The sequence below is a fragment of the Mus caroli genome, unplaced genomic scaffold (assembly GCF_978045245.1).
Source record: "Mus caroli unplaced genomic scaffold, Mus_caroli_1 scaffold_2, whole genome shotgun sequence".
In the NCBI taxonomy this organism is placed as follows: Eukaryota; Metazoa; Chordata; class Mammalia; order Rodentia; family Muridae; genus Mus; species Mus caroli.
Genome location: NW_028227257.1, coordinates 105,657,023 through 105,671,907, shown reverse-complemented (window position 1 = coordinate 105,671,907; position 14,885 = coordinate 105,657,023). Strand labels below are relative to the sequence as shown.

General features: G+C 48.2%; 1 protein-coding gene and 1 long non-coding RNA gene across 2 annotated transcripts; one reads left to right on the top strand and one right to left on the bottom strand.

Moving 5' to 3' along the window:
- Positions 1 to 837: 837 nt before the first annotated feature.
- LOC110308530 (uncharacterized) lies at positions 838 to 2,297 on the bottom strand. Its single transcript, XR_002379565.1, has 3 exons — positions 2,207 to 2,297; positions 1,887 to 2,000; positions 838 to 889 (listed from the first exon to the last, which is right to left on the bottom strand). It is a non-coding gene; the product is annotated as an uncharacterized LOC110308530 (long non-coding RNA).
- A 10,919-nt stretch (positions 2,298 to 13,216) lies between these two features.
- On the top strand, positions 13,217 to 14,508 carry Hoxd1 (homeobox D1). The gene is made up of 2 exons (XM_021156688.2): positions 13,217 to 13,868; positions 14,174 to 14,508. Exons 1-2 carry the CDS (start codon positions 13,217 to 13,219, stop codon positions 14,506 to 14,508), a joined length of 987 nt encoding a protein of 328 aa, XP_021012347.1.
- Positions 14,509 to 14,885: the final 377 nt, after the last annotated feature.

Sequence of the window (14,885 nt, the reverse complement as noted above, 5' to 3'; positions counted from 1 at the left end):
AGTTCTGGGAGGGCACACTCCCACGCGGCCGCCCGCCCGAGAGAGCTGGGCCCGCGGCACAACCATTTAAAACTTCATAAATTATAAACAAGCCGCCTTGGCCTTCGCCATAAATTCCGCTCCTCTTGAGCCTGCAATTAGTGTTAGGAAGCACCCAAGTCTAAACACAACCAAACGCTCTCCGAAGGGTCCAAGTGCCCGAGGTTGCAAGCCTTTATTTATTCCCGGGTGCCAACCCCTCTGCACTCGAGGCTTGCACAGTCACCTCCTCCCCCGCCACCGCGGGCAGTACACACTCCGCTGGGTTCCCCGCTCAGCCCGGGAAGGTCACAATAGCAGCTCTATCCACCGAGGCGCCCGCCGCCTCCTCCCTCCCGGGTCTTCGAGAAGCAAAGAAAGGAGTGTGGGGGAGGGGAGCCTGGCCAGCAATGGCGCCCGGGTCTCAGGCCTCTGCTCTCGTTTCAAGAAGAGACGCGGGAAGTTGGCATGGGTAGGGAAGCATCAGCCTAGCTTGTCTTTCTCCCACGACGCTCATCTCCCACGACGCTCCTCTGCCCCCAGAGGCTTCACCGCCCGATTGAGGATGCCCCAAAGCAGTCAGGTCTACCTGAAGTCCAGAGTCCATTGCGCCAGCGGCTTCCTTTCTGATCCTTTACAGAGGAATAGATGCCAGACGGAATAGATGACAGAAGGGAGGAGCACCTGGGCCCCTCCGGAGGGCGTTGGCCTTGGGAGGTGTCTCTCATTTGAAGAAGGGGCAGGATGACTTCGGTCCAGCCTTGGGCAGACCTCCTTTTTCTCCATAGTTTTTGGGGCGCGGGGGGCGGGACGAGGAGGCGGGGTGGGGATTAGAAAGGTTGTGGATCTCCGGTAGAGTAGGGCATTAGGTCTAAAGGAAAAGAGATCAGGTCCTTGGCTCATGGGTGGCAGTCATTTGGGCCTCCCTGGTTGTTCCATCTAGGCAGACAAATGTGGATTAACGTAGGATGGCGGTCAGGCCCTGCTGCAAAATGGAGGTGGGGGTGGAGGTGGAGGAAGAGGGACCGTTTTCTTCCCATCCCTGTAAATCTCGGGGTCCATTCTGGAGTGGAATGCCTAGACCTAGCGAGAGGGTGGGAAGTTGTCATGGAAAGCCCTGGAGGGTGGCCCTGGCCACTGGTAAGGAGGTTTAAAAAGGAAAGGAAAGGAAAGGAAAGGAAAGGAAAGGAAAGGAAAGGAAAGGAAAGGAAAGGAAAGGAAAGGAAAGGAAAGGAAAGGAAAGGAAAGGAAAGGAAAGGAAAGGAAAGAAGAAAGGGACATCAAGTACAGATTCTGCCTTCTAGCTTACAGACCAACCTCGTCCAGGGAACTGACAGAGAAAAATCTGCCTCTGATAGAATCATTAAGTTAACCATCCATTTGTACCATTTCTTTGTACAGGCTTCCAAATGGGAGAGAGGAAGAGGATATGAGCTTGTACTTCCCTTGGTTTAGCCCCAAGCCCAGTCCCTATCAGAGATGTGTCAGCTACATTGGTTTCTGAGGCCCCAGAGGCTGCTAACCTTGCTGAACAAGAGTTTTCAAATTTCTGTCTATTAGGACTACTAGCAGTGATCTCCTACACTAGCTAGCTACTGTCCTTTCTCCCTCACTGGGTACCACTCCAATGATTCATGAGTGAGGTGCTCTCCTCAGCCACCAGGCTTGGAAGCCCAGACATTTTCCTTTAGAGAAGGTAAAGAGGAGAAAATGTGTGTGTGTGTGTGTGTGTATGTGTGTGTGTGTGTGTGTGTGTGTGTGTGTTTGAATAACAAAGAGGCTAACTCTTCCTTCCAAGTATTTGACCCCCTGGGGGGGTACAAGCTTGTTTATACCGAGGGATTGTCACAGGTCTGTTTTGACTTTACCAGAATTGGTTGAAACTTCCTTGTGAAGTCAAGAACTGGGTAATCCCACTTTACAGGTCTAGGAAGGTCTTCATCTGGGAGTTCTTGACAAAACTTTGGTCCTTCTTTGAGAAACTTAAAGAAAATAACAGAGGTTTATGAGTATGCAAGAAAGGCAGGCGACTCAGACCGTCCCCTCTCCCCCCTTGGTCTCCTACCCTTGGGCTTTGCAATTTCCCAGGTAGGGTATATTTAGAACCTGAGTCAACAGACCTTTGGGCGTTGAACCACTTAACCAACTGAGTCTGAGTTGTCCCTAGCCAACCCTTATCTAACCTTACCCAAGCCACACTTTTAAGGGCTGGCTCTTGTAGATTTCTCTCTCAGAAAGTCTGGATGGATAGCACAAGTCCTGATAGGTGAATCCTCTGCCCTTCCTGCTGTGTTGGTGCTGAAGGAAAGTGATGGAGAGGACCATAGCTTACCTTGTTTTCTACTCCACTACAAATGCTCTTACCTTTGGGGTCCAAGGTCGGTGTCAAGTGGATTTATAAACCTGATCTGAAGCCCTTCCTTAAACCTTTCCCTCAGGTCTCACATCCTGCCTGTCTAGTTGCAAAGTTCAAAGACAATCCATTTTAGGTCGTGTCCAGTGTGTCCAAACTGAACAGACTGGCAGGAGGCCCAAGGTCCAAGGATGCCAAATCTTTTGCCATAGCAGAGAAATATAAATGCCACCATGCCATCCCATCAGGTCTGTGGGGGTGGAGGCCATTGCACGTGACTTCACGGTCTTCATCTTATGATAACCACTTTTTAAAAGCAACCTGGAAGTTGGACTGATGGTAAATATGGCGGGTGGCAAATCTACACGCTACCACTAAGCTACACCCACAGCCTGTGACAAAAACACTCGACTGGTTCCTCTGGCTAGTCTGGCTCATTTTTCAATAAGGTTTGGAAAAATTGCCAGAGTGGGGATTAACATTAAAGAGAACCAGAGGAAAAGGAGATCCCGGTATAAGTCAGGATTCACGGAGAGCTTTTTGTACAGGATACATAGATGATGGACCAGAGGGGCAGAGACTTAAAGCAGGCAAGGCCCTTTCTTAAAGAAAGGAGACTGGAAGACCCTTTAATGGCTCTATTGTTCACTTCCTTGGCCTGCAAATACCCTAGCCCTTCCCACCTTCTTCTCTGTGCCACGCAGGAAAGTGGGTCACAGGAGGATTGCTCTGGGGAGTTGGTCCCAGTGTCCCTCGCTCCTGTCTGCCATTCCTTGGAGTAGAGCCGACGCCATCCCCGCGGCTGGAAGAACACAAAGGAAACCCTATTCGGTCCCCGGACCTTAGGGTCACTGTAAGCAGGAGGCTGGTGTGTTTTCCAGTCTCAGAACTCCGGCCGCCCGCGGGAACAATAGCGGCCGCCTGCCCGGGAGGTCGGACGCTCGGCACAAAGTCGGCTTGGTCCGCGCGGCCGGCCACACGACGCGCGCGCTGACCCGGCTGCCGTCGCTCGCCGGTGTTCCCGCGTCCACCTGGAACTCTTCGAGAAAGACAAACGGTGAGTTAATCACCCTACCGGCTGGCGGCCGCGTCCTCTGCGCCCGCCCTGGAGGCGGGATGGGGAGTGGGGTTCCTCTGTGTGTGTGTCTGGGGTGGGGGGCGGGAAAGGTTAGTCCTATTAAGAGTTCATCAATCACCCGGTATGCACTTTTCGCTCGACAGCGGTTCCTCCTACTTTAGAGCAAGTCTGGGCCAGCTGGGAGCCGACCAGAAACCGCAAGCGAAGGAGACGCGGGCGCTCCGGGTGAGCGCCGAGGGAGGGGGCGACACACAGTCCTGCGCCAGCCCAGCAGCGACGAGGATAGCGCTCCAGGCAGGCAGGAGGGGAAGGTCGGGGACATCTCTGTGCAGCACCCGAAGGGAGGGCCACTGCTTACTTCTCAGCTCTAACCGCAGCCCACCAGCACGGACCTCGAACTTCATAGCAAATCTACACCCACGCTGTCCCCCGACCCATTGTGACCCGGCATTCTCCCTCCTACCCCAGTGACACTCACATAGGCCGCTCTATTTCTAGAAAGGGAAACCCTCTTTCTGAAGGCAGGGCAAGAACAATCCCAATGAACCAAGGTTTCTTATTGACCCCAAGTCTGCCTGCAGGCCTCTCTGCGTGGGAGTAAGTAGGTCAAGGCTGCCACTGAACTTGGAGTAAACTTGAATTCCCTTTAAAGTTACAATAAAAGTATGTACATAATCATCTACATCACTCACAACATCTTTCCTGTCTAATGCAGCAGCAAGACCAGTAAGTATTCTACTTCAGCTTTTTGGAAAGTTCATCTAGACATACAAAGGAAAGACTGGAAATTTCTACAGACAGCCACGAACCTTGGAATTGTGAACCTTGGAATTGTTTGCACCAGGTCCGTTTTGGGTCGAGTAGGTGGTAACACACTCCTATACCACTTCCAGAGTGACAAATGCTCTCTGTACATTACAAGAGCAGCTTTGGCCTGGTCCCCTTTGTGCCCTTTTCTCTGGCTGAAGTGCTTCTTCAGTTGGGTAAGCTGCATTACTCAACCTTCATCAAAGTTCTAGAATGTCCTTCCTCCCCTCAGTCTTCTTTGTCCTCATTATTTTGGGTGGAAATTAACTTATTTTGGAAAAAAAAAGTCCTATTACCATTTTGTTTCAGACAGACCTACCTTGAGGCATTTGAACACAATACCCCAACTCACTGAGCAACAAAACAAAACAAAACCAAACCGCTAGCCTTGCTTCTTTTGTTACAGTTTGTCCTGCCCTCTTGATCTGCCAAACCACTGAGCAGTTCCTGCTTTCACTGCATCCTGCCTTGGGACAGACACAAGGCTAGGTAACTTACAGGGGGTACCCTTCAATCTACTGAGGGAAAGAGAGCCTCCTAAAACCAACCTGATAGGTTTGCTCACACAGTCCCCGGAATAAAGGAAAATGCCCTCAACCACATTGTAGTGTCCAACCAGCTACTCAGGTGATTTTGGTTTTCTAAAGAGTTAAGAGCTTTTCAGGTCAAGGAAGAAGGAACATGCCAGGCAGGGAAAGCAAATTGTGCAAGAAAAACAAGCAAGCAAGCAAGCAAGCAAACAAACAAACAAAGGGGAAGAAAGAACAAGTTGTAGTAGGGCAGGATGGCTGGCAAGAGTGTGTCTACAAGGTACCCATAGAAGGGTCTGGACCTCTCCTGTGGGGAGTAGCTGTTGAACCAGGTCTTAATCTGGGACAAGAGGTTCATTATTTGACTGGAAAGCTAACTCTTGGGAGCACTGTATCTAACTGGAGAAAGGAGATAGTCAAGTTTAGAGAAAGGAGCAAGGTTGAGAAGAGGCATGTAAGAGGTTGGGCTTGAAGGACTTAATGATAAGCTGCATGGGCAAAATCCCTCACTTTCTGTTTCCAGGGCTAGAGTAGGAGTCAAGTCATTAGCTACAATGAACAGAGGAGGAGGAAGAGGCTGGAAGGTCATTTAGTATGCTCAGTTCAGGTCTACATTGCGCTTCCCACATTGTGGTTGACGTACTGCAAGACCCTGAGTGATTCACTTAATCTTTCTGAACTTAATTTTCATCAATGAAACAGTCAATAAAGATATCTACCTCATAGGTTCATCATGAGGTGTGTGTGTGTGTGTGTGTGTGTGTGTGTGTGTGTTTGTGAGCACTCAAGCTAGAGTTATCTTCTCCAAGTCCAAATAAATTCTCTCTATAAAGCTCAAACCTAGGGGAAACATACTCCCACCCTCATCATGTTGATCAATACTGAGATCCTGGGTGAAGTAAGTCCCAGGGAAATTAAAAACAACACCACCCTACTGCTTCCCAAATATTGAACCCAAGCGAATGCTCAGGACGAGGTCAGATCAGGTTAGTAATCAGAGCCCTCTCCTTCCAGAGGGGAGCTCTCAGGAGAATGGGTAGAGAAACGTGGTCTTGGTATCAGACCACTAAAGAGGAGGCCTCTTAGCAGTTGTCAGAAAGCTTTTGTGCCCTTTTTTTTTTTAATATCATAAAAAACCAGGGGATGCTTGAGTTCCGTAAGTTCTCTGAGGAACGGCACTTATTTATAGGGAAAGTATTGGGTACCTGACCTTGGCCATTCACAGGGATGTGGCTACCAGTTAGTTGCTTGTCTTTTCTGTAACAGTTATCATCTGTGAAATAGCTCAGATAGGGGGAAAATGACATTTTATGGGATGCTGTAAGGGTAAATAAAAGATGAAATTTTCTGCTTATCAGATTAAAAAAATGCACACACACACCAAACCTTTAGTATCCCAAGATTTGGTAAGGGTGTAAAGAAACAGGAACCCTGATAAGTAAGTTACTGATAGAAATACAAGATGAGTCTTTGTTTTGTTTGAGACAGAACCTTTTTCTCAATTGCCCAGACTGCGCCTTGTGTTCCTTCATTTTAAAATAATTTACTTTTATTTTCTTGTATACGATAGTTTTGTTTGCATGAAGATATGTGCACCATATGTTCGGTGTCTAAGGACTTCAGAAGACGGAATCAAATCTCCTCAAACTGGAGCTACAAATAGTTGTGAGCTGCCATGAGGGTACTGGGAATCAAACCCAGGTCCTCTGAAAGAGCAGAGGCAAGTGCTCTCAACCACTGAACCATCTTTCCGGCCTCTGGACTGTGCTCTTCATCTTCCTTCCTCTTGAGTGCTGGCATTACAAGCACATAAAGACGTATCTATCTCGCTTTGCTTTTAAAATGAGAAACTTAACAAAATGTATTTAAAGGTGTCAGCACATACGTACTTTGACTTAATAATTCCACTTCAAGATTTTTTTTTTTTTTTGAAACAGGATTTCTCTGTTGTAGCTCTGGCTGTCCTGGAACTCATTCTGTAGACTAAGCTGGTCTTCAACACATAGAGATCTTCCTGCCTCTGCTTCCTGAACGCTGGCATTAAAGGCTTGAGTCACTGTTGCCTAGCTTCAAGGAATTTCTTAATGGGTAAACATTTGTATATACATATTTATTAGCAAAAGTTTGAAACAGTTGAAGAACCATCATCAGGAACCAGCAAAATCAATTTGGAAAGTGTACATAGTACAACAGTGTGAAGTTTCAGAAGCTGGCTATGCAGTTCTGTGTGTATTTTGCATGGGAAGATCTTAAGATACAACAGAGGAAAGAACACAAGAACCATAGACTCCAACTAGCAGGCTACCATTGGGTTAAAAATATGGAGAGACGTGAACTGTTCATGTATAAAGTGTCTCTGAGGGGCTGGAGAGATGGCTCAGCAGTAAAGAACACTGAATGCTCTTACAGAGGACCTGAGTTCAATTCCCAGCACCCACATGGCAGCTCACAACTGCCTGTAACTCCAAGCTCTGACAACCTCACCCAGACATACATACAGGGAAAACATAAATGCACATAAAAGAGAAAATAAATAAAAAATGTTCATGAAATGAATAAAACTGGTTGCTTATATGAAGAAGGACTAGATGGCTGGGAACAAGGGTAGGAGAGAGAGTTCATTGCATGCTCCTTTGAATGAGCCGTATAATTGTCAATTTATTACTTATTTTAAAAATAAAGCAACACACCACCACCACCACCATCGTCATCATCGATTCTGGGCATGGAATCCAAGGGCGTTGTGAATGCTAACAAAGTACAATACAACTGAGCTACATCCCAACTGTCAAAGCAACAAATTAGGGGTTGAGAGATGGCTCACCAGGTAAGAGCACTGGCTGCTCTCTCAAAGGACCTGGATTTGATTCTCATCACCCGCACAGCAGTTAACAACTGTATCCAGTTCCAAGGGACATGATGCCCCTATTCTAGCCTTCATAGGCACTGTACCCATGTGATAAACAGAAATATAGGCAAAATATCTATGTACTTAAAAAAAACAATTTAAGCAACAAAGTATAATGGTTAGTAAATATGTATCAAATTGATATGCCTTGTGTACTCATCTTTTAAAAATGTGAATACAACAGGGGAGAATGGAAGGCCTTTACATTGTATCAAAGACAGAAACCAGAAGTAGATTTGAAAAGTCCATCTTGTACATGCCAAACAAAGAAGAAGAGAACGGTATGCTGAGAAGTTTTTTCAGTGCTGGGCTCAAACTACTGCCTTTTGTGTGCTAGATAAACATTCTACCACCAGACACACCTCAACCCTTCTGCTAAGAAGATTTATAGCATGTGACAAAGGGTTTATAACTCATAAAGAGAAGACGCAAACCTAATAGAACTATTAAACCAAAGATAGGCCATCTCATGTCTGTTGTGTTTTGTACTTGCTCTACCCAATGAAATAGATTTAGGGTCATTTCTTATGGTCCTTCCAGGTTCTGATGGTAGTCAACCTACGTGAGAAGTGTGGTAGAGGGGATGGGGACCTATATTCTCCTCGGAGACTCATGGTGGAGCTACACAAGTCGAATGCACAGGTTAAGCAAACTCTCAAAGGAAGAAGAGCTCTCCCAGAAAGGAAGGCACCCTCAAGACCATTCTGCCTGCTCAGAATTGGTGCTCTAGTGCCAGTGCCAGAAAGGGGCTACCTTTGTTTTTCCTTTGTCCAGGCTGCAGGAAGACAATGGACTGGAAAGCCCAAGTTCCATGGTTTTTGATAGGATAGCATTCTCCTCCAACTCCTGAGTAAAGCAACGTTCTCCCTAGGACCAAGAGTTTGACGCATTCTATGTGTAAAGTGTCTTCTAGCTTTGCCATCATACACTGTGGAAGACCATCCCTTAGCCAGAGGAAGTTAGGCCAAGCTACATTTCACCCCTCCTGCATCCCTTAGGCTCAGAGGCCCCTTCCAGATAAGTTGGGAGATGGAAGGAAATGAGAGTTGAAAACCCCATCCTCATTCCTCTCCTTACAACACTGCTTCAGAAGCACTCCTGGATCTCTCTAACAGAAGGAAGAAGCAAATTTCACTTCCTACACATCCAAAGTAGCTACGGGAACAAGCAGCTGATGGTCAGCCATTGGGAAACATGGACTGGTCAGTAAAATTTGTGAATTTCCTACTGACCACTTAAGATTCATTCCTCCATCCATCCATCCATTCATTCATTCATTACGTGTGGATTTATGTCTGTGTGCATATATGCACACACGTGTAGGTATCCAAGGAAGCCAGAAAAACATATTAGATCTTCTGGAGCTGAAGTCAGAGGTCACTGTCAGCTGTCCAATGTGAGTGGTGGGATCTGAACTCAGGTCTACAAGAGCAGCAAGCATCTCTAACCTCTGAACTCTCCAGTCCCCAACTGATCACGTCTCTAAGACATTTTCTGGAGCTGTCGACCATTTAGCCTTAAGTTTGACCTTTACACTCACTTTTCTACACTGCTACTCATGTAGACACTCTTCAGGAATACTCATGTGTCAGCTGGCCAGGTGACACTGGTCTTTTACTCTGCCCACTGTCCCCCTCCCCCCCTACAGAAGCATTCCCTTGCTGTTCTGTTCTCCCAGTCCCATGTTCCATAGCAGAAAATTTCAAAGTGTAGTTTTGAGTAACAAGAGGCTTGTTTAAAAAAAATACATATAGATTCCTGAGTCAGACCAGTAGGATCAAAACCTCTCATAGTGTGCCAATGAAACTGTACCTTTAGAGAGACTGTATGGCACTGGTTCTCAACCGGTGGGTCACGACCCTTTTGGAGGGAGGACTGACTCTTCCACAGGGGTCTCTTAAGACCATTGGAAAACATAGATATTTACAATTCATAACAGTAGCAAAATTACAGTTATGAAGTAGCAATGAAAATAATTTTATGGTTGGCGCGGGGGTCACCACAGCGTGAAGAACTGTATTAAAGGATTACAGCATTAAAAAGGTTGAGAACCACGGCTCTGTGGTCATTCCATAATTGCAAAGTAGTTTTGGGTGTCAGTAACTTGAGGGTACTCTTACTTAAGCTAGTACTAAATAGTGGTAGAATATACCACTGTTTCTGTGTCCAAAACTGGCTTGGCTTGGCGCTTGAGTCTCATCTGTGAGATTCAAGGAAAGGCACAGCATTCCACTGTTTCCTTAGGGAGGATCCTATCATTAGACTGCTAAGAATTTTAAAATTCCTATCTCTAGGACCTCTTCATCCTTACCTCTATCCTTTGATTGCAGAAGATACTATACCCTAATCTCTTTTCTCTTAGTCTGGCATAAACATTTTGACTCCCTTAATTTACTCTCACAGGTAAAGAGATAGCCTCTGCTTTGCATCTGTGGAGTCAAGAGTTTGATTGTGTGTACTTAACTATCTCCCAGGGGTTAGCACAGCAGTGTTTACAGCAGAGGGTGTCCTGGTGTTTCTTAAGATCAGCTTTAAACACACAGAAGATAGGACACCAGGAGCTGCTTCTATCAGAAGAGAAGCTTGCTCCTGGGATGGGAGAGAAAGGTAGTGGGGGAGGGTGGGAATGTGGATGGCTGCTGTGGTGAGCAGGCAGGCTATTTCAAAGCATTCCTACATCAAACACATTCTGGCAATGGGGCCCCTTGGCTGTCACCTCCCATGGAGAGCCCACAGCACCAAGACTCAGAGGGGCAAGTGGCCCTTAGGGATTCAGGACTTACACATTAATATAATTTGTAAGACATTTCCTTCCTATTCTGTTCACACTGGAGACAAACTGGATAGTTACTAAAAATATTCTCTATTCACATATTTTTAGGCACATTTCCCCCAATAATACCTTCCAGTCTCTCCTCAGATAATTATAAACTAAGATTACTCTGAAGTATGAGCTGGAGATACAGTTTCAGAGCATTTGCCTAATCTGTGTGAGGTTTGGGTGTATTCTCTCTCCTCTCTCTCTCTCTCTCTCTCTCTCTCTCTCTCTCTCTCTCTCTGTCTCTCTCTCTCTCTCTCTGTGTGTGTGTGTGTGTGTGAGAGAGAGAGAGAGAGAGAGAGAGAGAGAGAGAGATTGAGAGAGCCATCTCTTAGACTTGAAGTACAGCAAACGGAAAAAGGATGAATGAATCTTGTTCCTTTTCCTTAAGGATATCTTTTCCTTGCATAATAAGATGTCTTTACCTAGTGCAGATGGCAAACATCTGCTGAATTCAGGCATGGAATGAAATGACCAGAGGTTTGGCTTCCAACAAACAACAAGTAAACCAACTCAAGGGCTGAGTATGTAGCTCAGTGGTAGAGTGTTTGCTTAGCACGTTGTCAGGCCCTGGGTTGGATACCCAGCACATCAAAACCAAAATAAAAGAAGACAGCAGTCTGAGCTCCAGAGCATAGGAAACACCAAGGACTAAAAAACTAAAAGAAGAGAGGATGATAAACAGACCATAGCTCTCTGTTATGGATTCATCATGGAGCTACAGTTGGGTCTGAACAAATACTAAAACCTACTCCAACCTCCACATCTGATGTCCACTCTCAATACAACCGTTAAAACAAAACAGCAACAATAATACAAATACCAACAGCTGCTCATTTCATTTTAGTACGGTTTCTACTTCAAGCAAAGACAGAATCGCCAAAAACATGCTTCAGGGAAAGCAAATAATGGATAGTTTTAGGTGGAAGGTCTGTTTTTAGTAGAAGGATTCTACTTTCCGTTCATTGTCAAGAACCCCACACTCTTGTAGCTTTGTGCTCAGTCACGTGACCATTCCCAAGTCTAGGTGCTTAAGCTGCACCAGGTCCACCTCACCAGCACAATATGCATTTGCTGTAGCTTTATTTACTTACAAGTCCACAGCCCTGAAAGGGGCTCACTCCCTGGACTATGAGGCCTGAGTGGAATTTTAGGCAAGGGCTCAATCGCTGTCTCATGACGAGTGGATACATAAAGCAATAACAAAACCTCTCTCTTTTTTTTAAAGTAAGTTATTTTTATTTTAGTTTTTTTTAATTTAATTTTTAATATTTTTTATTACATATTTTCTAAACCTCTCTTATTCTGACTTGGAGGCTGCAAAAGATCAAGTTTTCAAGGGCACTTGAATAAACCTGGAGCCGGCTCTTTAGACTCGTCAATACACGGGCTTTTAGAAAACCACCTTCATTTACTTATGGCTGTGTGCAAATAACCTGTATTTATTTCTCTTGGCGTTTTTCTACTGCCCTAAAGAGGACAACATGAAAAGAGATGGTTAAGGAAGCTGGAAAAGTTTGTCCGTGTAAAGCCTGTCTGTATAACCCTTCTCCTCTCCATTTCCTGTGCCAATTACACTTTTATTTCCCGTCTCTCTACACTCAGTAAACAAACCATATTATCAAGGGAAAGACGTGAGCCCATTAACATCGTGAGCCCTCAGATTACACTCGCAAGAGACGACGCAGCACTTATCTGATGGAACAGAAGCTTTAATTGCTTTAAGGTACAAGCCAGTCCAAAGCTCTGAGATCTGACCAGTCCCCAGGATGCCCAGCGCCCGCCAGCCAAGAGTCTCAGTGAAAGCGTGCGCAGCTCGCGTGCCAGCCTTCTAAATAGTGTACAAGGGCCTTTCTGCCACAGAGTGGATTCGGTATTCTGATGACCTCGCCAGAGGGGAAAAATCTAAACTTATTTTCTGCCCAAATCGACACTGACACTACAAACATCCATTCTTACCACGTCGCCACAAATTGGAAGGGGAGCTGAAGAGGATTAATGCTGTGGGGGGGATGGTGCAAAGAAAAGCTAGTGAAAATGATTTCACCCCCCTGCCCCTCCGGCCTAGGTGGTCCCAGGAGTCATCGGTGAGGCAGAAAAGAGGGAAAATGCAAGGAATGTCTGCTCTAGGTTTAGGACAAGAGGGAATTCTTGGTCAAGGAAACCCGAATGCACCCCCCCCCAAAAAAGGGGGGGGCAAGAGTAACTTGACCTTCTCAGAGGGAGGGCTGGGTAGAGTCCCCGCAGGGCAAAAGCAATACTGTTACCCAGCATCATCCAGGCTCGCCCATCATTCCCCGGGAAATAGCCCAAGGGGTCCCGAGAGGGACCAGCCCTGACCGCTGCATCCCTTGCCCCTCACTGCCTTTCTCCCGCAATACCTGTCCCAGGAGCTGATGTCCAGGGCTCTCGCCCCGCCCTTCCGCCGGCGCCGCTCTCCCCAGAGCTGGGCGGAGGCCCCTCAGCCGCTTTGGCTAAGTTGGCAGCAAGGCAGGCGCGTGGAACCGCACTCCAGTCGGGACCGGCCAGTGCGGGGAAGGCGCCGATTGGCCGGCTAGCGCCACGTGGCTGCCGCCGCCGGTATATGAAGCCACTATTTACCTCGGGCTCGCTCGCCATGGCTCGGCGAGGGCAGCGGGGGTAGCGGGAAGGCGGAGCTGCGCAGACCTGCAGGGTGCGGCGCCTAGGTCGTGCGGAGCGAGCCATGAGCTCCTACCTGGAGTATGTGTCGTGCGCCGCGGGCGGTGGCAGCGGAGGGGTAGGCGGCGAGGTGCTCGGCTTCGCACCCAAGTTCTGCCGCGCCGACGCGCGCCCTGTGGCCCTGCAGCCCGCCTTCCCCCTGGGCAGCGGAGACGGCGCCTTCGTGAGCTGCCTGCCCCTGGCCACCGCTCGGCCCACGCCGTCGCCTCCCGCAGGTCCCGCTCAGTCCCCGGTCTCACAGCCCGCCGCTCCCCGGTACGCGCCCTGCACCCTGGAAGGCGCCTATGAGCGGGGCGCCGCACCTGCCTCTGCCGCCGAGTATGGCTTCTTGGGGTCCGGGCCGGCGTTCGACTTCCCGGGCGCACTTGGGAGAGCGGCGGACGAGGGCGGGACGCACGTCCACTATGCCACCTCGGCAGTCTTCTCCGGCGGGGGATCATTCCTGCTCAGCGGCCAGGTGGACTTCGCTGCCTTTGGAGAGCCTGGCCCCTTCCCCGCGTGTCTCAAGGAGCCCGCAGACGGCCACCCCGGGCCCTTTCAGACTGTGTCCCCGGCCCCTGGAGCCTGCCCCAAGCCGGCCTCTCCCACCTCCAGCCTCCCGGCCGCCCACAGCACTTTCGAGTGGATGAAAGTGAAGAGGAACGCCCCCAAGAAAAGTAAGGAGGTGGGCGCTGAGGGGAGGCACCTGGGGTTCGGGGGTGGGGTGGGGCGCCTCCTTGGTGAAGAGCGTGTGGCCACCAACCCTGGAGAGAGATCCTACTCCTAAGCCTTGGTCAGAGCCCAGGGTCAGAAAATGCCCCAGGAGCTGAGAAAGGACAGAGGCCTCAGCAGAGCGCTTCTTCTGATTCAGCTGTGTCCATCACTCAGGAGGACTGCGCTGTGACTTTGATTCTAAGTCTTAGCTCCACTGGATAGTTTCAGCATCTCCTCCTCCCGCTCACACCTTGTCTTTATGTTGCAGGCAAACTGTCCGAATATGGAGCCACAAGCCCTCCCAGTGCCATCCGCACGAATTTCAGCACCAAGCAACTGACAGAGCTAGAGAAAGAGTTTCATTTCAATAAGTACCTAACTAGAGCCCGACGCATCGAGATAGCCAACTGTTTACAGCTGAATGACACCCAGGTCAAAATCTGGTTCCAGAACCGTAGGATGAAGCAGAAGAAGAGGGAACGAGAGGGGCTTCTGGCCACAGCTGCCTCTGTGGCCTCGATTCAGCTTCCCCGGTCAGAAACAAGTCCCATCAAATCTGGCCGGAATCTAGGAAGCCCTTCACAGGCTCAAGAGCCTTCCTGAGGCCCACTCTTAAGGCTGAGGTCCTTGGGTCTACAGAAGTCACAGACTGCTCCCCACCTTTGAATAGACTTGAGAGCTTAGTTTGGGCTGGAGGTGGGCATGGGCAGAAATTAATACGGATTTTACTTGGCAAAGGAATTGTCTAAATTGGCTTCTGAGTTCCAGAGGCTGTGTATAGAGATATATATTTGATATCTTTTATTCGCATATTATTTTTGCCTCATGGGGGGAAAGGTGTCTTAGCTACCTGCCTAAACGCTGCTATGTGAGCCACTTACAATTCTCGGGTGCAGAGTGGCAGGCCTTCTTAGTCTAGTGTGGTCAGAAACATACCTCTCTGAAGTTATTTCAGTTTTAATTTCCTGGACAGACTACAT